The 23,715-nt window shown below is 43.3% G+C and overlaps 1 protein-coding gene across 8 annotated transcripts in view; it reads left to right on the forward strand.

Moving 5' to 3' along the window:
- ralgps1 (Ral GEF with PH domain and SH3 binding motif 1) overlaps positions 1-23,715 on the forward strand; it is a 315,193-nt gene that overhangs the window by 264,770 nt on the left and 26,708 nt on the right. For 6 of the 8 annotated variants that reach the window (XM_049604029.1, XM_049604031.1, XM_049604030.1 and 3 more), the window contains 7 exons: positions 3,135-3,261; positions 10,393-10,544; positions 13,320-13,368; positions 16,480-16,560; positions 17,444-17,549; positions 17,655-17,747; positions 19,744-20,937. In XM_049604029.1, the coding sequence (XP_049459986.1) occupies positions 3,135-3,261; positions 10,393-10,544; positions 13,320-13,368; positions 16,480-16,560; positions 17,444-17,549; positions 17,655-17,747; positions 19,744-19,992 (857 nt within the window). In that variant the 3' untranslated portion in view covers positions 19,993-20,937. Of the gene's footprint in view, positions 1-3,134; positions 3,262-3,918; positions 10,545-13,319; positions 13,369-16,479; positions 16,561-17,443; positions 17,550-17,654; positions 17,748-19,743; positions 20,938-23,715 lie in introns of those variants that run through there. The other 2 variants (XM_049604028.1, XM_049604034.1) reach the window with 2 other exon arrangements.

The raw sequence follows: 23,715 nt of genomic DNA on the forward strand, positions 1-23,715 counted from the left end.
CACCACTTCGTCCTCTGCTCTACCTTTGTCCTCTTCATCTTCCTCACCACCAGAGTCATCCTATACACCACCATCCTATGCTGTCTGGCTACACTCTCACCTACCACAACTTTGCAGTCACTGATCTCCTTCAGATTACATTGTCTACACAAGATGTAGTCCACCTGTGTGCTCCTACCTCCACTCTTTTAAGTCACCCTATGTTCCTGCCTCTTCTGGAAGAAAGTATTCACTACAGCCATTTCCATCCTTTTTGTAAAGTCTACCATCATCTGTCCTCCAGCGTTCCTATCCTGGATACCAAACCTGCCCATCACTTCCTCATCACCTCTGTCCCCTGCCCCGACATGTCTACTGGAGTCTGCACCAATCACCACTCTTTCACCTCTGGGGATATTCTGCATCACTTCATCTAACTTACCTCAGAATTTCTCCTTCTCTTCTAACTCACATGCTACATGTGGGGCATAACCACTAACATTGACCATCACACCTTTCAATTTCATCACCCTATCTGACACTCTTTTCACCTCCAAAACATTCCTAGCAAACTCTTCCTTCAGGATAACTCCTACTGCATTTCTCTTCCCATCCACACCATGATAAAACAGCTTGAACCCTGCTCCTAAGCTTCTAGCCTTGCTACCTTTACACTTTCCACCAGCACCCTGTAGGTCAACAACACCAGTGGCAGTCGTTGTTAGCCCGGGCCTCGACCGATCTGGTATCCAGGCTTGGTACTGGCCCAATGAGAACAATGAGAACACTGGCTTCTGTCCCACTGGCTGCATAATATATATATATATATATGTATGTATATATATATATATATATGTATACAGTACAGGCCAGAAGTTTGGACACACCTTCTCATTCAATGCGTTTTCTTTATTTTCATGACTATTTACATTGTAGATTCTCACTGAAGGCATCAAAACTATGAATGAACACATGTGGAGTTATGTACTTAACAAAAAAAGGTGAAATAACTGAAAACATGTTTTATATTCTAGTTTCTTCCAAATAGCCACCCTTTGCTCTGATTACTGCTTTGCACACTCTTGGCATTCTCTCGATGAGCTTCAAGAGGTAGTCACCTGAAATGGTTTCCACTTCACAGGTGTGCCTTATCAGGGTTAATTAGTGGAATTTCTTGCTTTATCAATGGAGTTGGGACCATCAGTTGTGTTGTGCAGAAGTCAGGTTAATACACAACCGACAGCCCTATTGGACAACTGTTAAAATTCATATTATGGCAAGAACCAATCAGCTAACTAAAGAAAAACGAGTGGCCATCATTACTTTAAGAAATGAAGGTCAGTCAGTCCGGAAAATTGCAAAAACTTTAAATGTGTCCCCAAGTGGAGTCGCAAAAACCATCAAGCGCTACCACGAAACTGACACACATGAGGACCGACCCAGGAAAGGAAGACCAAGAGTCACCTCTGCTTCTGAGGATAAGTTCATCCGAGTCACCAGCCTCAGAAATCGCAAGTTAACAGCAGCTCAGATCAGAGACCAGATGAATGCCACACAGAGTTCTAGCAGCAGACCCATCTCTAGAACAACTGTTAAGAGGAGACTGCACGAATCAGGCCTTCATGGTCAAATAGCTGCTAGGAAACCACTGCTAAGGAGAGGCAACAAGCAGAAGAGATTTGTTTGGGCCAAGAAACACAAGGAATGGACATTAGACCAGTGGAAATCTGTGCTTTGGTCTGATGAGTCCAAATTTGAGATCTTTGGTTCCAACCGCCGTGTCTTTGTGAGACGCAGAAAAGGTGAACGGATGGATTCCACATGCCTGGTTCCCACTGTAAAGCATGGAGGAGGAGGTGTGATGGTGTGGGGGTGTTTTGCTGGTGACACTGTTGGGGATTTATTCAAAATTGAAGGCACACTGAACCAGCATGGCTACCACAGCATCCTGCAGCTACATGCCATCCCATCCGGTTTGCGTTTAGTTGGACGATCATTTATTTTTCAACAGGACAATGACCCCAAACACACCTTCAGGCTGTGTAAGGGCTATTTGACTAAGAAGGAGAGTGATGGAGTGCTGCGGCAGATGACCTGGCCTCCACAGTCACCGGACCTGAACCCAATCGAGATGGTTTGGGGTGAGCTGGACCGCAGAGTGAAGGCAAAGGGGCCAACAAGTGCTAAACACCTCTGGGAACTCCTTCAAGACTGTTGGAAAACCATTTCAGGTGACTACCTCTTGAAGCTCATGGAGAGAATGCCAAGAGTGTGTGTGCAAAGCAGTAATCAGAGCAAAGGGTGGCTATTTTGAAGAAACTAGAATATAATACATGTTTTCAGTTATTTCACCTTTTTTGTTAAGTACATAACTCCACATGTGTTCATTCATAGTTTTGATGCCTTCAGTGCCTACAATGTAAATAGTCATGAAAATAAAGAAAACGCATTGAATGAGAAGGTGTGTCCAAACTTTTGGCCTGTACTGTATATATATGTGCTGCTATATAGGATTATGCCCCTGATCTGAGACATTTAATACTGAGTATCTGCTAACGCTGAGTCCGATTCCAATACTTTTATTTTCCAAAAACATACAACTGCCTAGGGTGCACTTCCAGTACTTTAAAGTTAGTCAGATCTACCCAGTATGCTCTCTTCTCCAAGCTGGGTGGTGAAACACTTTGTGCCATAGATGACAGCAAAACACCAGAGACGCTCACACTGAACTAAAATGAAATGAGCGCTTAGAACTTCTGTAAATAAGATAAAGAGTCTTATACTTCATTTTGCTGTTGTTTATGGCGTGTGACTTGACATGCTCCTGTATTGTGTTATGGCCTATTCAAGTGCTGGAATTTGTTATTTACGTGACATCACCTGAACGCACCTAATATAATGGTAGGGGAAACTTTATTAGATCTTATTGTGGACACTGTCCCCTCTCTCTCTCTCTCTCTCTCTCTCCACACACACACACACAACACACACACACAACACACACACTATCTGTCTATCTATCTATCTATCTATCTATCTTTCTGTCTGTCTGTCTGTCTATCTTCCACCTTGAAAAATCTACACATACATTCAAGCTAAGATAGAATTGCTGAGCTGTAGCAGTTAGAAGTGATGAAGTGTTTTCTGTGTTTCAGGGCTCCATGAAGTGTCTGCGTGTCTGAGGTACAACCGACGGCCTACTTGCCCTGACGCGTCTGTGGGGGTTCATATCCCCACCCCCCCTCCTTCTCACCACAGGAAAAGCCATAGTCTGGGAAACAAGTAAGCATAACAGACCTTTCCCAAAATTATATTTAGGATGTCAATCAATCAATCAATCAATTTTATTTATAAAGCCCAATATCACAAATCACAATTTGCCTCACAGGGCTTTACAGCATACGACATCCCTCTGTCCTTAAGACCCTCACAGCGGATAAGGAAAAACTCCCCAAAAAAACCCCTTTAACGGGGAAAAAAAAATGTGATTCATACAACACATAACATCAGTCTAATTCCATGTTAACCCTATGCAGCCCAGATATTGATGTTTCGAATGTTGTTGCAGGTGACCTCTGATGCAGAAATAAAGGCTTTTCAAATTTTTATATTTTAGTATATTTTTGAAAAATGTTGTAGTATTGCAACCTTGACGCTAGCTGGGAGCAAAATTTCTGTATTTGTACAAAAACTGTCTGAAGAAATATACAGATTATCTTAAGGTTCATCCGCAGGGTTGATTGCTAATTTAGCACCATAAGAGTACATATCGAAAATAACAGTCACACAACTGTCTTTGACCCAGTCTTTATTTGCAATGATAGTCCCAGAGGGAGTTCTTTTTCTCTCAAAAGCAAAGACAAAATTGAACATTGTGGAAAAACTTTAGTGGTGTCCATCCATCGATCCATCCATTTTCATCCGCTTATCCGCTGCCAGGTTGCAGGGGCAGCAGGCGGAGCCAAACGCCTCTGACATCCTCTCCTCAGCAACACCTTCCAGCTCCTCCTGGGAGACCCCAAGGCATTCCCTGGCCAGATGAGATATGTAATCCCTCCAGTGTGTTCTGGGTCTGCCCTGGGACCTCCTACCAGTGAGACGTGCCCAAAACACTTTCAGCAGGAGGCGCCCAGGAGGCATCCTGATCAGATGCCTGAACCACCTCAGCTGAAAGGAAATAGGAATACATGTAGGAGTAGGAAGGAGGAAAGGAAACTCATATTGGCCACTTTTATCTGCAATCACATTGTTTCAGTCATTACCCAGAGCTCATGACTATAGGTGAGGGTTGGGACCAGAGATGGGAGACTCGAGTCACATGATTTGATAATGACCTTAGTGTTCTTTTATGTCAGACATGTTAGTATATTGCGTACCTTGACATGTTTCCGCAAAAACTTCCGCCTTCTTAAAAATGTCACTTGGTCAGACTCGAGTTGCAAATATGATGAATTGAGACTTGCTTGACTAACGTTGATAAAAGACTTGCTCCAGGTCCAATAATTTCCTCTGCATTGGTGTCATGCTCCACAGTGACTGTTAGCACCCAGCCCACTGTGGGTCAATTAGGGAATGTACTAAAATATACCAACCGGGCTGCATGATGTGTCTGGTTTATGCACTGATAAGGGACTGTTCTTAACTTATCAGAGGAGGAGGATGGCTGGTTGATTTTTGTTTTATTTATTTATTTTATTTTGATTTTGATCCCCTCTATCCCCTCCTCCTCTGATAAGTTAAGAACAGTATTTCACGATGGAGCAGCACAGCGCCTGCATCACTGCAGAAGCCGCATCAAACTGCCGATCCATCTCACACTCCATTCTGTCCTCACTTGTGAACAAGACCCCAAGATACTTGAACTCCCTCACTTGAGGCAGTAACTCCCCCCCAACCCAGAGGGGGCAATTCACCAGTTTCCAGCAGAGAACTGTGGCAACACGAGGGGGTGATTATTAATTTATATATTAGGTTATCTCTTTACTGACAACGCCACCTTGGGGTAGGGCCCAAGGACCCATATTAAAGGTGAACTATCACCAGAAAGACACTCAGGTTCGTTCACTCAGGGAGGGCAGGAGATGGAGTTCAATGATCATAAAAAAAAATATTTTATTAGTTAAAACAACGGGGTTTGGCACAATAACCAAAAAGGAGAAGAGAGCCCAACTAAAGGAAGGGGATACAGACTGAGGCTTACCGGCTGGAGGAGGGGGTGACAAGGGGGAGTGAAGTCCAAAAAGAAAAGGGAGAACACCCCAAACACACAGCAAAAACGTGAAGTGCACACAAAGCAAATCTTGAACAGGGGTCACACAGCACACAGGGGATCACCACCAACCAGAGAATCCACCACCACCACTGTCGGCCTTCAGCTGTAGGGGAAAAAGGAGAGACACAGTCAAGGCTCAAGGATAAGAAAAAAAAAGAAAACAAACAATATCCCATAACATAAGGAAACAAATTGTAATGAATTAATAAACTGACAAACATGGATTTAGATCAATAATAAATCAACCAAACAAAAGAAACACAAAGGAAACCAAGGAGTCTCTGGCCAGAGATATCAACTCAACAGTTAAATCATAACTGATATAACACAAATAACTGAGGACTCAAACTGAGGAGTTCCCCTCCCAAATGAAACTTAATTACAATATATTCCCCGAAACAAAACAAGGAACTAAACTAAGAAATTCAAGAGAATCGACCAATACTTAAATAAGAAAATAAACAAAACAATTAAGTCAAACCTTGATTAACACTCACACATACACACGCACATACATACGCACACACACACAGCCCAGTCCAGATGGGTGGCTGAAAGTCCTGATGGAACTCGTGGCGTCCCACTGATCGGGGAGCCCGGTCAGCACAAGTGGCAGCCACACACATCCAGCAGCACCACACTCGCAGAAGCAGGAGAGCGAGCCGACAGCACGAAGCAGGTTGACACACACGCAGCCGACAGGAAGCCCAGTCCAAGCCGGCGAAGCAGCAGCAAAAGTGAAACAGCGAAGCAGCGGTAGCCGCGGTAACAGTAGTAGCAGTGGCAGCAGCGGCAGCAGCAGCCGTGGCTAAGAGTAGTAACAGCGGCAGCAGCAGCCGTGGCTAAGAGTAGTAGCAGCGGTAGCAACGGTAGCAGTAGCCGTGGCTAAAAGACCATAATTAAACAGCAAGGCTACTTAGCTTAGCGTCCGTGTTTTCTGGTGGCCAGCTGGGTAGAACCGGCGTCCGCCCAAAGAGGGACAGGGGTGAAGAGAGTCACTGCGGCAGGGGAAGGCAGACATCGCGTATCCCACGTGCAGCAGGCTATGCTCCGGTCGGCAGCGATAGACCACCCTGGATAATCACCTCGACTGCAGGTGAGACGCCAGACCTAATAAAAAGGTTACAGTTTCGGATACATAACACGCAGCCGAATGTAAATACAATGCTAAGGTGTGCATACCTGCGAGCGGCGAGTGCAACAACCTGGAAGTGGGCGGGGCGAAGAGGCAGAAAGCGAGAGGTCAGGAGGAGGGGCACGGCCTTCCTTTATCCCCTTCGCCTGAACGGTGATAGGCTAATAGCCCAGAAAGGGCGTGGTGAAGCCGTGACTTGTGTTCAGTGTGGCAGTGGTATCTCATACCACTACAGAACCATGGCCTCAGATTTGGAGGTGCTGACTCTCATCCCGACTGCTTCAAACTTGGCTAAAACCGCCCTAGTGCATGCTGGAGGTCCCGGTGTGATGAAGCCAACAGAACAGCATAATCTGTGAAAAGCAGAGATGCAATTCTGAGGTCCCCAAACCGGACTCCTTCCTCCCGCCAGCTGCATCTCAAGATCCTGTCCATGAATATCACAAACAGGATCGGTTACAAGGGACAACCCTGGCAGAGGCCAACACCTACCAAGAACCTGTTTGACTTTACGCCGAGTATGCAGACAGCTCTCACTTTGGTCATACAGGGACAGGGTGGCTCATAGCGGTACGCAGTACGTGTACACAGTACCCCCTACAAGACCCCCTGAGGGACGTGGCCATAAGCCTTCTCCAAGTCCACAAATTACATGTAAACTCCCACAACCCCTCCAGCAGCAAGGGTAAAGAGCTGGTCCACTGTTCCACGGCCATGACAGAATCTGCATTGCTCATGAATCTGAAGTTCAAGAATCAATTGGCGCCTCCCTGGAGCACCCGGGAGTCTGAGCTGTGTGATACCCTTTGAGTTGGAGCACACCCTCCTGTCCCCTTTTTTGAAAATGGGAACCACCACCCCGGTCTGCCACTCCGCAGGTACCTTTTTTTTTTTTAAGATTTTTTGGAGGGGGGGGCTTTTTGTCTTTAATGGACAGAACAGATTGAAATGGGGTGAGAGAGACAGTAGGGGTTGACATGCAGCAAAGGGTTGCAAGCCAGTGTCGAACCTGCGACCACTGCAGCGAGGCATTGCCTCTGTACATGGGGCGCCAGCACTATCCACTACACTACCAACGCCCCCTACTCTACAGGTCCATACCCGACCTCCACACGACACTGAAAAGGCTTGTCAGCCAAGACAGCCCAACAGTGTCTAGAGCCTTCAGCATCTCAGGGCGAATCTAGTCCACGGGGAGCTTTGAATACCTCAGCAACCTCTGCCAAGGATATGGGCGAGACTTCCCCAGAGTTTTCAGACCTTGCCTCCTCCATGGTGGATGTGACGGCCAGGTTCAGGAATTCCTCAAAGTGCTTCTTCCACTGCTTGATGATGTCCCCAGTTCAGGTCAGCTTCTCTGCGGAGCACAGCCTGACACAAGCCCTGCTTTCCCTTCCTGAGGCATCCAACAGTCTGCCAGAACTTCCTTGAGGCCAACTGAAAGTCTTTCTCCTTAGCCTCCCTGAACTCCTCCCACACCTGGGTTTTTGCTTCAGCGACTGCCACAGCTCTTCTGGCCACCCAGTACCTGTCTGCTGCTTCAGAAGACACCTGGGCCAGTCAGAACCAAAAGGCCTCCTTCTTCAGCCTGACAGCATGGTTTGGACACGACAAGCACCGACAACCTTCCGACCACAGCTCCTAGTGGCCACCTTCACAATGGAGGCTTTGAACATGAACCACTCAGATTCCATGTCCCACAGGGGCCTCAGCCAGATGTTTCCAGTTCACCCTCACTACACGTTTGGGTTTACCCGGTCTGTTTGGCAGCCTCCCCCGCCATCTGATCCAACTCACCACCAGGTGGTGATCATTTGACAGCTCTGCGGACAACACACGTCCGCAGATCTGATGATATAACCACAAGATCATCGATCTTTTGCCTAGGATGTTCTGGTACCAGGTACACTTATGAACCTCCCTGTGCTTGAACATGGTGTTTGTTATAGCCAGTCCATGACTTGCACAGAACTCCAATAACAAATCACCACTCGGGTTCAGGTCAGGCAGGCCTTTCCTCCCAGTCACCCCTCTCCAGGTTTCTCCGTCTTTGCCTACGTGAGCGTTGAAGTTGCCTAGAACTATGGAGTCCCCAGCTGGCACCCCTTCCAGGACACTGCCAAGAGACTCCAAGAAGGCCGGGTACTCCGTACTACTGTTCTGTGCGTACGCACAAACAACAGTCAGAGACCTTCTCTTTGCGACCTGCAGTCGCATCGAAGTGACCCTGTCTCTCTCTGGGGTGAACCCCAACATGTCGGCACTTAGCCAGGGGCTCAAGAGTATCCCCACACCCGCCCGGCGCCTCTCACCCTGGGCGACTCTGGAAAAAGTGAGTGTCCAGCCCCTCTTTAGGAGTTTGGTTCCAGAACCAGTGCTGTGCATGGAGGTGAGCTCAACTATATCTAGTTGGTACCGCTCCACCTCCCGCACCAGCTCCAGCTCCTTCCCCACCAGAGAGGTGACATTCCACGTCCCCAGAGCCAGTCCAAAACGCCAGGGATCAGCACATCAGGGGCCCTGCCCCTGCCTGCCGCCCAGCACACAATGCACCCAACCCTGATCTCTGTCCATCTGCAGGTGGTGGGCCCACAGGGTGACAGATCCATGATATCTTATCGGGCTTCATCAAGGTCTTCTTGAATTGCTCTTAGTCTGGTCCCTCCCCTGGGACCACTTTGCCTTGGGAGACTCTACCAAGGGCTGTTCACAAGGACATGCAATCCCCTCCACCACATTAAGGTGGTGATTCTCGGAGGAGTCCAGTGGTGTGTGGAGGGAATCTGCATCATCAGTGATATCTCAAAATCAGTTTTGGGCCCATAAAATTCTTTTTCAGCAGTGATACTTGTCACAGGGCATGGAGTGTATGTTTGTTTGGGACTAAATTTTCAAATAATCACCAGCTGGACAGTCAGTGGGTTGTTGGTTTTTTTTAATTCACTTCACTGCCATCTTAATTGGCCTCTTTGTCACTTGCATCAGAATCATCTGTCTTCATTTCAAAAATAACTCTCCATTTTGGATGACATCAGTCACGTCTTGCAACTGTACAAAAAGACCTTTCTCTGCCAGTGGTACTCTGGAATGGAAAAGTTTGTATGATTCTTATATGATAATAATATAAGAATCCCATATATCCTATATTGTACTAGCTAACTTGAGGAAAGTTAGGGTGGTGGACCAAATGTTCAGGGTAGAGAGATAAGTATTTTTAAGGCTAAATGATTTTATTGCAAATTAAGCCAAAACATATTTACGCATAACACTGAATGCACACTAAACTGTCTGGCTAAACTACTATGCTTTTTTACTCATCCTACTGAAAGGAACACATGCATTCCCCCAGAACACTTACATCCTCACATCCAGGAACACTTCTCACCTGTCCCTGAACGATGCAACAAGCATCCCTCAAAACATCCTGAACATTTAGAACCTGTTTTTGCTAGATGCCACAAGCAGCTATTTGGGATAACAAACAAAGCCCAGAGAAGTCTTGATTTTAGTTGTAAAAAAAGTTACTTCTGTATAGAAATTCTATTTATAAATTACAAGCTCAGAGTCAGTTAGTTATTGATACAGAACTACAGGGAACACTAGGACACATGGGTAAAAGCTAAGTAAAGGCAGCATGAAAGAACATCTTGGTGTCCAAAAAAAGATTTATTTTAACATAACAGGAATCAAAAACAAAAACTACAGCAATAAAATCCACTATTCATCCCATGCTGCCATGCAAGCAACACAGAGCAATATACTTATTATAACTATTTTCTGACACATGCAGATATGCAAAGCAACAATAACATACAAGTTAGTGAAATGGTATTGCCATAAACCAAACACACGTCATGCAGCACAGTTACAGTAAGATACAATGATATTATTAGGTAACATGATATGAAAAGTAACAGGAAAAGAAACAAGAACATGCATTGTAACATCTTTGACCCCCTAATCTCTGTGTTTTTCTTGTTCTGTAATGGCTTATTTCTGTCTACAGCATGATGTGTCAGTATGGCATGTCAGAAAGCAGGAGTGCCACGTTTCCCATAGACAAAGCACGACACCTGCTGGATGACAGCTTCTTAGAGTCTCAGAGTCCAGTCAGAAATGATCCACACAGTACATCTGTGTCCAATGGCCTGTCATTAGGTATGTATATGCTGTATGATCCAATTATTTTCAATGACATTCAGTGACAAATGTCTGTACAATGAAGCAGTGTTCTCATTAACCATGCCTCTGTGCCGGTGATAGCCATGGCTGGAGGCATGTTGTTTTTGTGTTGTCTGTCCCATCCCATCCTTGTGCACACAGCATCTTAAGAATGCCCCAAGGGAATTTCCTCAAATTTGGCACAAATGTCCACTCGGACTCAACAATAAACTGTTTAGGTTTTGGTGGTCACTGTGACCTTGTCTGTCTCATTCTCCTGAAGAGCTTGAGGGAGTTTGTTCAAATTTGACACAAACATTCACTTGCACTCAGCGATGAACTGAACTAAATTTTGGTGGTCATAGGTCAAAGGTCATGTCTATGTGACCTCTGTCTCATTCTTGTAAGCATGATAGCTCAAGAATACCTTGAGGGAATTATTTCAACTTTTGCATTCACTCAGACTCATCAATGAACTGATTAGGTTTTGGTGGTCAAACATCAGTCACTGTGACCTTGTCGGTCTTATTTTTGTGAATGTGATATCTGAAGAACGCCATGAGGGGAATTCTTCAAATTTGGCACAAATGTTGACCTGGACTCAACAATTAACTAATTGGATTTCAGTGGTCAAAGTTTAAGGTCGGTGTGACCATGCATTTCTTATTTTCGTGAACACCATATCTCAAGAACACACTTTTTCTTTCTTTCACTTGGACTGCAGAATGGGCTGATTATATTTTTGTTTTCAAAGCTCAAGGTCAGTGTGACCTCACAAAATATGTTTTTGGCCATAACTCATAGAATTCATATGCTGATCAAGACAAAACTTCACACAAATGTCTAACAGGATAAAATAATGAAGCGATGACATTTTATATCTTAAAGATTAAAGGTCAACCTCATTGTGACATCATAATGTTCTGCATAAAACACTTTTCTGGCCATTACTAAGCATCATGTCTCAGGAACAGAAGGGAAGACATTTGGTCAGATACGGAATTAGTGACACTCATCTTGGGTATCCACCTTGAAACTGTGCTGATTGTGTAGATCTACTGTGCTGTCCAGGGGACAATGGGTGGGAAGCATCCATGTTTTCACAGACATAGATGTAAATTATCAGAGAAACTTGACCAGTGCGTGGAGGCGTACACAGGCTAATTTACTCTCGATGGCAGGAGGCATGAGAGCATAGGTGCGGTGAACTAGTCCTTCAATGTCATTGGCGAGCTCCTTCAGCGGCTCTCCCAACTGTCGCTGGCGGCTGCACAGTTCAGAGTGTAGCAGGCTAGCTGCTGAGCATAGACCAAACCGCCTCTTTAGAGCTCCAACTAATGCATCATAGTCATTCCTATCTCCAGGGCTTAGTAGTAGTAGGCTGGACAAAGCATCCCCTGTAAGGCACATCGCTAACTGGAGGGCTTTCTCTGGACCACCTGCTGGCTTGGGCTAACAGTTCAAACTGAGCATGAAAGGCTTCCCAATTAGCTTTGCCATAAACAAGCCCAAGCCAGCCTCTGCAGCCATCCTGGCAGCCATCTCTTATCTCTTTCACCCACTCTCTGTGTCCTCAGCATTCGCAGCCAGATCCAAACCATAACCTCTCCGGTCGTTGGATCCGTCCTCCCACTTTAATGTGCAAAGGTCCCGCAGCAGCATGTCACTCATAACAGAAACACTCACAGCAGCTGCCATTAGCCGTTGTCAGCAGGATAGCAAGTGGCCCGTCACCCCGTCGGCGAAGTCTGTTCACTTCTGACACCAATTGTAGCGACTCGTAACAATAACACTATGAGGCATGAACTCATTTGCTGGTTCTTTATTCCTTCTCTTAAATACAGGTTACTGTGGGCCGTAACCAACGCCAAGTTCAAGTTCAAGAATCTTTATTATCCTCTAGGGGCAATTAGTTCCACAGCCAGTAGTCAACAAAACAACACAGAAACAAATACATATGTCAAGACAACAATCCTGTCTGCTTATTAAAGTGCCTTCTCATTAGCGGCTTACTAACACTCCCGCTCCAAGCTTCCACACACACACACACACACAACAGGCATAACAGCAACCCTCTTCTGAAGCTTCTGCCAATCACAGGTCGGTATCTCACTCAGGTCACTATCATAGGTGCCAGTATTGATTGACAGGCTTCACAGAGTCTAAAAAATATAACTCTGCTGGGAGTGAGACGTTCACTGACATTACAGAAAACTCAGTAACTACTGTAACAGACTTTTTGTTGTAGCTGAACACATTCTTAACAGGAACAGAATCTACAGAATCCATTCCCATAACATCACATCACCCTGTCCGTTACAATATCAATGTCTGGTATAAATTCCATGTGAATAGCTGCATTGGAAATATGTTTACTGAAAAAAAGGTTGATGTGTTTGACAGTGATTTCTCCCACTTTATGTGCAGAAGTCCTGCACTCTAGCTTTTAATAACACTGAGGCATGAATTGTCTTACCCAGAAACCCTCAGACTCAGTTTCCATTCTGGCACTGAGAATCAGATGTATATAGCGTATGCTCATCTCACCTTTTTAGATCCCACAGATGGCAGGATGCAGAGCGGAAAGGTGCAGAGACCACTCGTGTGTGTCTCTTTTCTCCATGTTGGGTGAATGCTCACCATAACCATCTGTGTGTTCTTCTGAAGCTTAAGTAAAGATTTTTTTCTTCAGTTTGGAACCTGAGTGACATTTTCTTCCCAATTACCTTTTGTCCTGATTCTGTCCTGATTTTTTTTTTTTTTTTTAAATAGGCAGCAGTGAAAGCTCTTTTGGGGAAGAGTTGTCACCTGGAATGGAGAGGTGAGAGCCAGTCATCACATATAACCAGTTAGGAACGCGGAAAAAATATTGCTATTCTATCTATGAATGGCAGATTATAAACAGACTGAAAAGGAACAATGTGATCATATTTGTAACTCAGTGCTATGAATGATATGAATTTGCTTTTGTTGCTTTTGTTTACTATGGACCCAGAACAGTGACAGCAGATCTTAGTATAGAAAAAATGGCACAGAAGACAAAACTTGAACTGAAAAAGGAAACATCGGCATTCAAACATTCATATCGGAATAAGTTGTACTGGCACTGAAAAAAGTTATAGTGGAAAAAAAACACAGGCCTTAAAAATGATTTCATATTATTCTTATATTCTGATGCATTCTGATGTGTCTGATCTGTCAGTGACAGATCCTCCCATTAGAACTCTCACAAAAACTTTATGACAACATATCATTGAATCATTCAATCATGTAGAATTTGGCAAGGATGGTTGGAACATGTCCTTACCAATATCCAGCAAATAATGAATTGTCCTCATAATAATTTTGATCACAGAATTCAAATATAACCACTGTCCGTCAGTGTCTAGTCAATGTCAACATACAGAAGGTTAAGATCTTTATCTTTCCTGCAAGTCCCACCTCTCTAAACTGGGCACACACTACATAAGAATCTTGACAATTTTGGGCCAGACTCCCCCTTCTGACAATCGTCAGCAAAGCCCATGGGCGTAGCGGACGCGGGGTACGAGTGGAACATGTCCCCCGCACTTCCCGTATCTGTGCCCTCTGTCCCCCGCATTTTTTACAGCGGTTAGAACCGTTCAATTCGTTTTTAACGTGGTAACGTATTTTTCCGAGCCATCTTTAACCATGAGTAGACGCGCCAGGTGGCATACACATTTGTGATCTGAATCAATAGCACAGACCAGACGTGTGCTGCTGGGCAGTGCTGCTGTGTGTTTTGTTCAGCAAACCAGCCAGCAAGAAGCGAAAAACCTTGCACAGTTTCTTCCAAACAAACCGTGTAAGTTGAGTAATGCAGTTGCATGTAGATAATGTTAGCTAAATGAAGACTAATTAATAAATGCCAATATATCAAGTTAAGCTAGTTAACAAGAATACTAATTGTTACCAATGTTAAATTGCGGGCTAGCTAGCTAGGGAATAAACCCACTCCTCCTTAATTTCTGCACAAAGCTTGTGGTCACTATTGCTTTCAACATATTTTTTTAATCTTTATTGCCACAATAGAAAGAGCAGGGTCAGGGAGGAGACAGTGGACCAGAGGCCAGCAAGGATGATCATGCAGGGTCTTCACAGGTGAGGAGAGATTATAACTGGCTGAGAGAAAAATATCTATAGCATAAAAGTGACTTTGAGGTTAATTTTCACAGCAGTTTCACTACTACTATTCCCAATTCTATTTCAAAATTTTGCTTTGCACATTTATTATCTATATTATTGCAATAGATAGAAGAGGGACAGGGAGAAATCAGGCAGGTATCAGGACAGGGACCTGACAGCAGCACCAATTATCAGCCCAAGGCTTCACAGGTAAGGAGAAATTATAACTGGCTAAGGAAATGTCTATAGGATAAGAGTGACTCTAGATTAATTTTTACAGCTATTTCAGAACTATGAATGATCTAAAATGTTTTTTCAGTCAAAATATTACAAAAAATCGTAACATTTCAAGAATGAATTCATAAAAAAAACAGGTTGCTTTGAGTATTTTCTTATTTGAAGTGGTAAAGTTAATATTTTTGTGGATAATAGGCCACACAGTGGTGGGATGTCTGATCATAAGTGATTTCAGTTAGTCTTGCTTTCGCCCACTGACAGTCACTTCCCTTAACTGTCTCATCCAGAGAGAGCCGCAAATGGCGTTATGTGGAGGTAAAAGTAACTTAACCCTCTGTGTGTGCTGACTCAGCAGAGCTAACATTAATGACAAATGTTGATGTTCAGGAGAATAAAGCAATACAGAATGCCTGAGAGCCCTACTATATTATTTAAGGAATATCACACGAGAGGGAGTGATGTTGTACTGTATATTGTCACGTATAATTGCCATTATACAACAGTTCCGACCGAGTAATTTGATTGGACGAGAGGCATTCCATGAGTGCTGATATAGAGTACAACATCACTGGGACATGTAACAGTAAAATCACTCCGCTCACAGGTGTTATAATATAAATACAACCGTTACTTAACCCACTGTCACACTTGCTACATTGCAGATCAATGTAAATACAAAGTAGCTTGTGAGTTCCTGGCGTGTGTGCTGTGTTGCCTGGCAACAGGCTGGGGGAACTGTTTTTTTGTTTTTTTTTTCGCGGAGCTACATAACATACTTAAATAATTTATTTCATCACCTTTTGTTAACATTTCCTTACTCAACATTGCTGTTTAAGCTGTTGTTGAACTGTTGTAAAAAAACAATATCACACTCGAGGTTGTGATGTTGTACTGTATATCGTCACGGCTGTAATTGTCTTCGGCAGGCCGAGTGCCTATGACCGAATCACAGCCGTGACAATATACAGTACAACATCACTCCCTCTCGTGTGATATTGCTCCGCCCAGGGCGCAATCTAAAAAAACAAACAAACAAAAAAAAAAATCGCCAGTTTTCTAGACTACCGCTCCTTTCCATGTCAAGTTAGTGGAGTGGGCACTGGGGTGCCCCTATTATCACGTTTCAACCAGCAGCAAAAAGGAAAGGCGAATCCTGGCGGTTGTGGGTTGAACGGGGGTCACAGACAGGAATATGGCGGAGGCTCATAGTGCTCTGCAGCGCAAGATAATGGCTTACCGGCGACAGAGAAGGGGGATGTTTCGCCCCAGGGCGTAAAACTAGCCAGGACCGCCTCTGCTGGCAGCTGAACTTGTGTTTACAATAATCATACATTTCCACCATAAATTGATGCAGAAAGGCCACTTGTGCATAACAATTTACAGGAATGCAGGAAATTAAGTGTTTGATTCTTAAATGTACTGTCACTGTTCTAGCTCTATGGTTTACACTGCGGCTTCTTCTGGTGACATGGGATAAACTAAACAGTTCTGATTACCAAAGGTCAATCCCATGAGCCCAAGACTGACTGTGATAATGTGTAACCAACAGGGGCCGCATGTACGCAACACTGGGCCCAAACTGGAGGGTCCCACTGCGCAACTCCCCCCGGAGCCGCAGCTATGTTTACAGGTACAATAATGTTTGATAGCAAAAAGTCTCACTTTAAACAAGACACACAGTAAGTAAGTAGTATATTGTTCTGTTGCAGTGCAAAAGCACTTTAGGAGACTTTTGTAAATCATTCCTAAAGATGATTATAAATCTGCAGCTGTTTTGGGTGTTGGTCACTTGTTGGTCAGTGTTGATCAGTGTTGGTCCCTTAAATGTATTTATTCCACCTTCCTTATATTGCATTTATTGTACAAAAGTGATATTGATATTTAGAGTCTGGACTATCATTAAGTCAGATATGGCATCATCTTGGGGACAGCGGTAAAACAGTATTACATTTCCAAGCGTGTCACCACACCACATTTTGTGACCGTATTAATTTCTGTTATATTGAAGCTAATGTCAGTGGAGAAAAGAATCTGATGTTCAATATATACCTACACACATATAGATAGAAAGATAGATAGGTAGTACTTTATTGATCCCAACCTGGGAAATTCTTTTGTTACAGCAGCAAAAATAAAACGTATGTGGACATTAGAATATAGAAATCTTAAATATATACAAAAATGAGTAGTACTAAAATTAAAAATATACAAAAAATATACACAGCATGTGGCGTAGAAATATATACTGTGCTTTGCCAGTAGCTACTTTTAAAGCATTAAATCAGTACAAGGTGTATTTTAACACGATCACTGAAAGACTAACTCCCCATCTACACTGATCATTTTAAACCCCGCAGACTTTAGAACCATCACTGTCCTCAGCAGCATATTTTGTCAAAAACTGAATTGCACTCTCTGAATACTGGACCAGAATCCACTCAGTTGGTCATTTGTTTTGTTTGAATTTGGTCCCCCCCCCCCCCAATCTATTCTCCACTTCTCAACACCCTAAGCTCATCTGCTGCCAACTCCTGCTATGGATGTAGTGATGCCAGCAGTGTGACTATTGAAGGACCCCTGCGAAGGAAAACTCTGCTTAAAGAGGGACGGAAGCCCAAGGTATGGTGATCATTGATTTTACTGTGGCGTGAGATACTCTCTAAGATTGTCTGACAAGAGTGAGTTACATGTTTTTGGTGTACCCATGTATTTCCTGGGTTTCAGTTGTCATCATGGACCAGATTTTGGATCACTCTGACTGGATCAACACTGATATTTTTTGGGGCAAAAGCACTGAGGGCTTCTGAGAGGAAACATGTAAGTTTGATGCTAAAGATATTACTGTTGAAGTTTTTTTTTTCTTTAAAGAAATGTCTGTTTTTAAACAACAGGTAAATTTGACTTACTTTACGTGGTGTTATCAATGAAGTGGGAGTTCAGAGACTAGCTTTTATACGGTATATTCCATAAATGTATTCCAGATTCTCATAAATGTATCAGAAGAGCCATTTGATGTGAATCTTAGTTTCTCAAGTTTGAGATGTTGTATCACTTCCCTCAACCACTGAGTCCAGCTCATAGGATGAGGTTTCTTCCGGAGAAGGATTAATCTCTGTGCTAATAAAGTGACAAATTTCGTTATTTTGAGTTTAGATCTTAAAAAAATTCTTATTTTCCTCTCCTGCTATGGCAAAAATAGCTGTCAAAGCAAATTTTAAAAATATCTGAAATTGTTTTGAATATTGAACTCAATAAGTGTTTTGTTTAGGTCCATCCTCAAATCTAGGGTGACCATATTTTGATTTCCAAAAAAGAGGACACTCGGCCGGCCACGACATAGCCTACTTAAATGATACTCGCAGTTTACTCACAGATGCCTTATCATTTTAATATATTTAAAATTTATATGTATGGATAGAAAATTCAGTTATATTAAAATATCTCTCAAAGACAGAAATTCAGATAGGCCCCAATAGGGGACGTATAGGCTACACACACTAGAGTGTGGCGATCTGAGCCCGACGGTACCCGACGGGTCGGGCCGGGTTTGGTCAGAAATGTAGCTATAAATTGTATTCGGGCTCGGGTTGGATTCGGTCAGCTTTCAGTGAAAATGTAGTGTAAAAATAAATAAAAATAAAATCCTATTGTCTGTCCTGTTTATTGCGTGGGCACTGTTATTTACGTGACAACACCTGAACATAACACACACAGACAAACATTGGCTCTTTGTTTCTCTTCTGTCCTCGCTGGAAGTCTCGGACCTCCAAATAAAAGACAAGGAGACAGGTTTTTCCTATTTTATCTTATTTTGTTTTATGTCTCCCTCTCTTCTTGCTAGAAGCGTCGGACCTCCCGCCCCCCGCTCCCGTCTCAAACACGGAGGTCTCCCTCTCCGCAGCTGAGCACCCACGGCGCACGCCCAGCCTGTTAAATAGCCTGTAACCACTGTGTGACACAAACTCAGTGCTTTGGTCATTAAATAATGTCGCGCTCGGTTCGAGTTCGGACAGAAATATGCTGCCCGTGCCGCACTCTAATACACACACACGGAAAACCGGACATTATCATCAGTTTATAAAACCCCCCCGGACGCCCCGGACGGGACGTGAAAAGTGGACATGTCCGGGCAAAAGAGGACGTTTGGTCAGCCTACTCAAATCGTCTCTCGCACACACTGGATCGGGTAATAACACAGCTGTTTTCTGTTTACGTCTCACACTGTGATGTCATACAATGGAGACGAGACAAAATAACTGCGGTTATCCTGTCCATACATGACTGCTGACACCGGACTCCTCCTGGACTCCGGTTACAAATAACTCTGGTTACAGCGGCCCAAAACTGCGGTTACGTGTGGATGAAAGGCCAAACCGTGAGCAAAGAGTCACGGTTTTATAAATACCCACGTTGGTGTGGACAGCCCCTAAGCCTATGGCCCACTGATCAAAGTATTGCAGTTTTGATATATTTGCAGTATTACAAACTGGGTGTTGTGAGTGACATTTGCACAAAAAAACTAAACAAATCAAATCAGCCAAACTAAAAAAATCAAAGTACAGTGGTGGAAAAAAGTTTTCGGACACCCCATGCATTTGTGAAATATTGCATTAAGAATCACTCTTAGGTCTTCAAGTGCAATTTCTTTTAGTACAGTCACAGCCAAAATACTAAATAAATCCTAAAAAAGCCATTAAAAACTTAAAATTGATTGGTTCCATAAAAATACATAAGAAATTAGTAGTATTGGGTCATTTTGGTACCAGTGATGAAGGTCGTTCTTTTTACTAAAAGACACAATTTTTGTTGCCAGGTTTCGTGTCTACATAAAGCCAGCACATTTGAAAGTTCTTCAGACACAAAAATGGCTAAAACAAGGAACCTAACGCAGGAAACATGCCTGAAGATAAAGATTTTCAGGGTACAGCTGCCGCCAGATAGCCAGGAAGTGCAGATGCAGTCCTTCAGCAGTTGGATACACTCTGCAGAAATACAGACGAACCAACAGCTTGGAAGACAAACCAAGATCTGGGCGTCCAAGGGTTTCTTCAGCAAGAAATGACCGCATCCTGATCCGCATGTGCAGGCAAAACTGCCGAATGACATCACAGGAGCTTCAGCAGTTGTGGTCAAACCAAACTAGTGTCCAGTGTTCCACCCACACTGTACGTGGCCGACTTTTAGATCATGGCTTAAGGTCCTACAAGGCTATCAAGAAGCCCCTGATCAATGAGAGACAGAGGTTAGCCCGGCGTCGTTGGGCCTAGGCACACAAGAACTGGACAGCCAGGAATTTGAAGAAGATTTTGTGGTCAGATGAGTCCAGTTTCCAGCTTTATCTTTCTCCTACTAATGTGAGGGTATGCAGAAGGCCAGGCGAAGCATTATCTCCAGCATGTACAGTACCTACTGTCAAGCATGGTGGAGGCAGTATTATGGTTTGGGGATGCATGAGTGCTCCTGGTGTTGGTCATCTCATTGTCTATAATGGCACATTGAACTCTACCAAGTATTGTACCATTCTCGAAACCCACATGCTCCCTTCTGCGCGTGCACTGTTCCACTGAGGTAAAAACTGGATGTTTCAACAAGATAATGCCCCTTGCCACACATCCAAGGCCAGTAGAACTTGGCTGCAGGAGCACAATATCCAAGTCTTAGAGTGGCCAGCTCAATCCCCAGACATGAGCCCCATTGAAAATCTGTGGTGGATTATCAAAAGGTCTGTTTCAAAGCATAAACCAAAGAATTTAGAAGAATTAAAAGCAGTAATTCAAGAAGAATGGGACAAGATTACCCCTCAACAGTGTGAAAGGCTTGTGGGGAACATGCCAGCCAGGATTAGAGCTCTACTACGTGCCAATGGCAGGACTACTAAATATTAATTTGATGATGTGATGGTTTATTTATTTTTTGTTCAGTTTTGAACACATTCTCTGTTATTTGTTGACTTTGATACTGACAATGTTGAGAACTGACATATTGAAACTGTCAAGAATTTAGTTTTGTTAGTTTTTCTTGTAAACAATAAACAAAAAATATAATTTGTATTTGTTTGTATCTGTCTAATGCAGCCACACCTTTTGAAACACAAAAAAAGATTTTTCCACAAATATTTCATGATAATATTTGAGATTGTGTAAAATTTTAAGGGTGTCCGAAAACTTTTTTCCACCACTGTACATGTCAAACAAGTATTTTCCAAAGATGGTTTCTGTCACTTAAGATAGAGCTCATCACGCTAATGTATGTTCAGATGTTCATTTTCCAAGCTACTATAATATTGGTTGTATTCCACGGATACAGACTGTACTGCATCCCGACGTCCCTCCACCTCACTCATACCTATGAGACTACTTAGCTAGGAGGAGGGCAGTCCTTAGCTTTGGAGACAAACCATCTGGTGCCAGCTGCTGTCTTCACTGTAAAAGCAGTCTCACTGGGAGTTTGGTGGAAAGGCACCGCAAGGTAGCAGCTATGCAAGCTGCTGACTGCTGCGCAGCAATTTCCCTTTAGGAATAAATACAATGTTATTTTATCTTAAACTCTGGAAATTAAACAGAAGAATAAATACTAACATTTTTCACAGACTAACAGACAGTGCATCCCATCAGTGACAAGGAATCACTGTCCAATAGTACCTATCATTTCCAGTTTGTGTCTCACCAAATGTTTTGTTTTTTGAAATGTTGTAATTTTGCGGACTGTTGAAGTTTTTTCTAAAATCTTGTGTTTTGGGAAATGTTGTGGTGTTTTCTGAACATTATCATTAAGCCATATCATGCTTTAGTTAAGTGAGGTGGAGGGGCAGTGGGGGTGTGCTATTCAGCTATTTCTTGTTTCATTTGAGGTCTGATAAACAGTAATCAAATTCAGTGCACCTTATCGCTATTTTCCAAACAACAGTAGCTTTAATATTTTGCAGGGACAGACCTTTCGGTAGTGACTGTAGAAACTTGAATTGAGCCAGTGCAAGACCCAGCAGGGGGAAGTCTAATCCTGGCACACCCTAACCCCCGATGGGATCAGCAAACTTTCCAGCTAGGTAGTTTTGTAGCAGCAGGGAGTGAGGTGGAGGGACTGTGGGATGCACGTTCTCGCTAATTCTTGTGCTGTTGTTGCTTTGGTCTTAATCTGTGAGTGGGAAGTGCATTCTGACTTAGTGGTGAGAAAGGCAAGGCAGAGACTGTTCTCACCGTAGACACCTGAGGAGATTTTTCAGTTATCCCCTCAGATACTGAAGAATTTCTTCTCTTGCACCATTGAGAATGTCTTGACAGGATACATCACGGCCTGTTACAGAAACACCACTGGACAGGACCGCAAGGCCCTGCAATGTGTATGTGTGACTCTGCAAAATAAGTATGTATCGTGATGGCCTAAAAGTGATTCATTAATATATATTTTAAGCTATTTTTAATGCCCCTCCTGTCCAAATCGTTATGACCCTTGGAAATTAGTGCTCACTTTTTCCATAGCATTATCAAAAAAAAAGAAATCTGAAGAGACTGCAGTTGTCATTTGTGGATATTGTATTGCAGGATTGACTTTTTTGGCTGAAAATAAATGAAAACGTCTGAACATTTTAATAATACGACTAGTGTAAACATATTTGCAGATTTACAGATATGTCAATTACCTAACTTTCTGCTCACTTGATTGACACTACCAGTTATAGTTAATAAAGAATAAAAACATAATAATATTGGCTAGTAAAGCTGTGGTAGGCAGAGTGTTGTAGTGGAGGGTAGAGGCAGGTGTAGGGTTTATACTCACCTCTTTTTCTAGCTGTTTACAATATACCCACATATCAGCCAAAAAGCCAATGGAATATGTTTGGGAGTATACCCACTTCCTCCACTGTAACAGACTCATCTTCCTAGAAGTACAGGTACCTCATTAACTACCCCTACACCACTGGGTAGGCAGTTTGAGCATATTGTGATTCAAGTTCACTGGCAGAAAACTACCCTCTCCACCTCCTCTTGGCTTTGTTTTCAGACTAGCCAATGACTGGAGACTGGACATTGGCTAATCACAGTTCATTTCAGACAGAGGGCATTTCAACTGGCTGTTCCAAAAATGTAGATATGTGTGCCAGCCCAGATTGTGAAAACCTGATTCAATGGTGGGGAATCCTGTAGAAAAATGGTTGCAATTCCAGGATTGGCAACAACGGCCTACACTGCAAAGCAACCCAAAAGAGGAAGAGGCACTAGAGTCTAAAAAAGCTCTAACAAAATAAATCATGTCAATATCAGTGAAGCATTTCAGAGATGGAGAGAAAATGTTGCTAATAGTTTAGCCTTCTGCTAAAAGGAGCTAAAGGCTCATAGCTGCAGCCTCAAGTTCACGTTTAGCTGATATTAGCTAAAGCCTAAATCACAGTGTTTCCTCCGCCTCACTCTGCACTGCTACAAACAACTTTGCCCGAAGGAGAGCGAGCAGCAGCACTGGACAAGGACCCCTGCGGCAAACTGAATCTGAATGCTGCCTGTTGTAACCAGTACCTTTTTCCTGATCTCAACAGGGTGAAAAGGCAGTTATCTGGATGTTTGGGATCTTTATGAATTCTCCTGGCCTTATATACGTTTTACATAAAAGGTATATCATGCCAATCGTGAACAACTGTGTGGCATATGATGAGCAAAAATATAAAATCAGAATTTGAGGTTATTTAAGTCAATATGAAAGATATATTCTGCATTTCAGGATTTTCTTGTGTATAGATGTATAGATTCATACAGCAGTAATCCCACTCAGTCATGATGACACTCTCTTTGTG

The sequence above is a fragment of the Epinephelus fuscoguttatus genome, linkage group LG18, assembly GCF_011397635.1.
Source record: "Epinephelus fuscoguttatus linkage group LG18, E.fuscoguttatus.final_Chr_v1".
Taxonomy (NCBI): Eukaryota; Metazoa; Chordata; class Actinopteri; order Perciformes; family Serranidae; genus Epinephelus; species Epinephelus fuscoguttatus.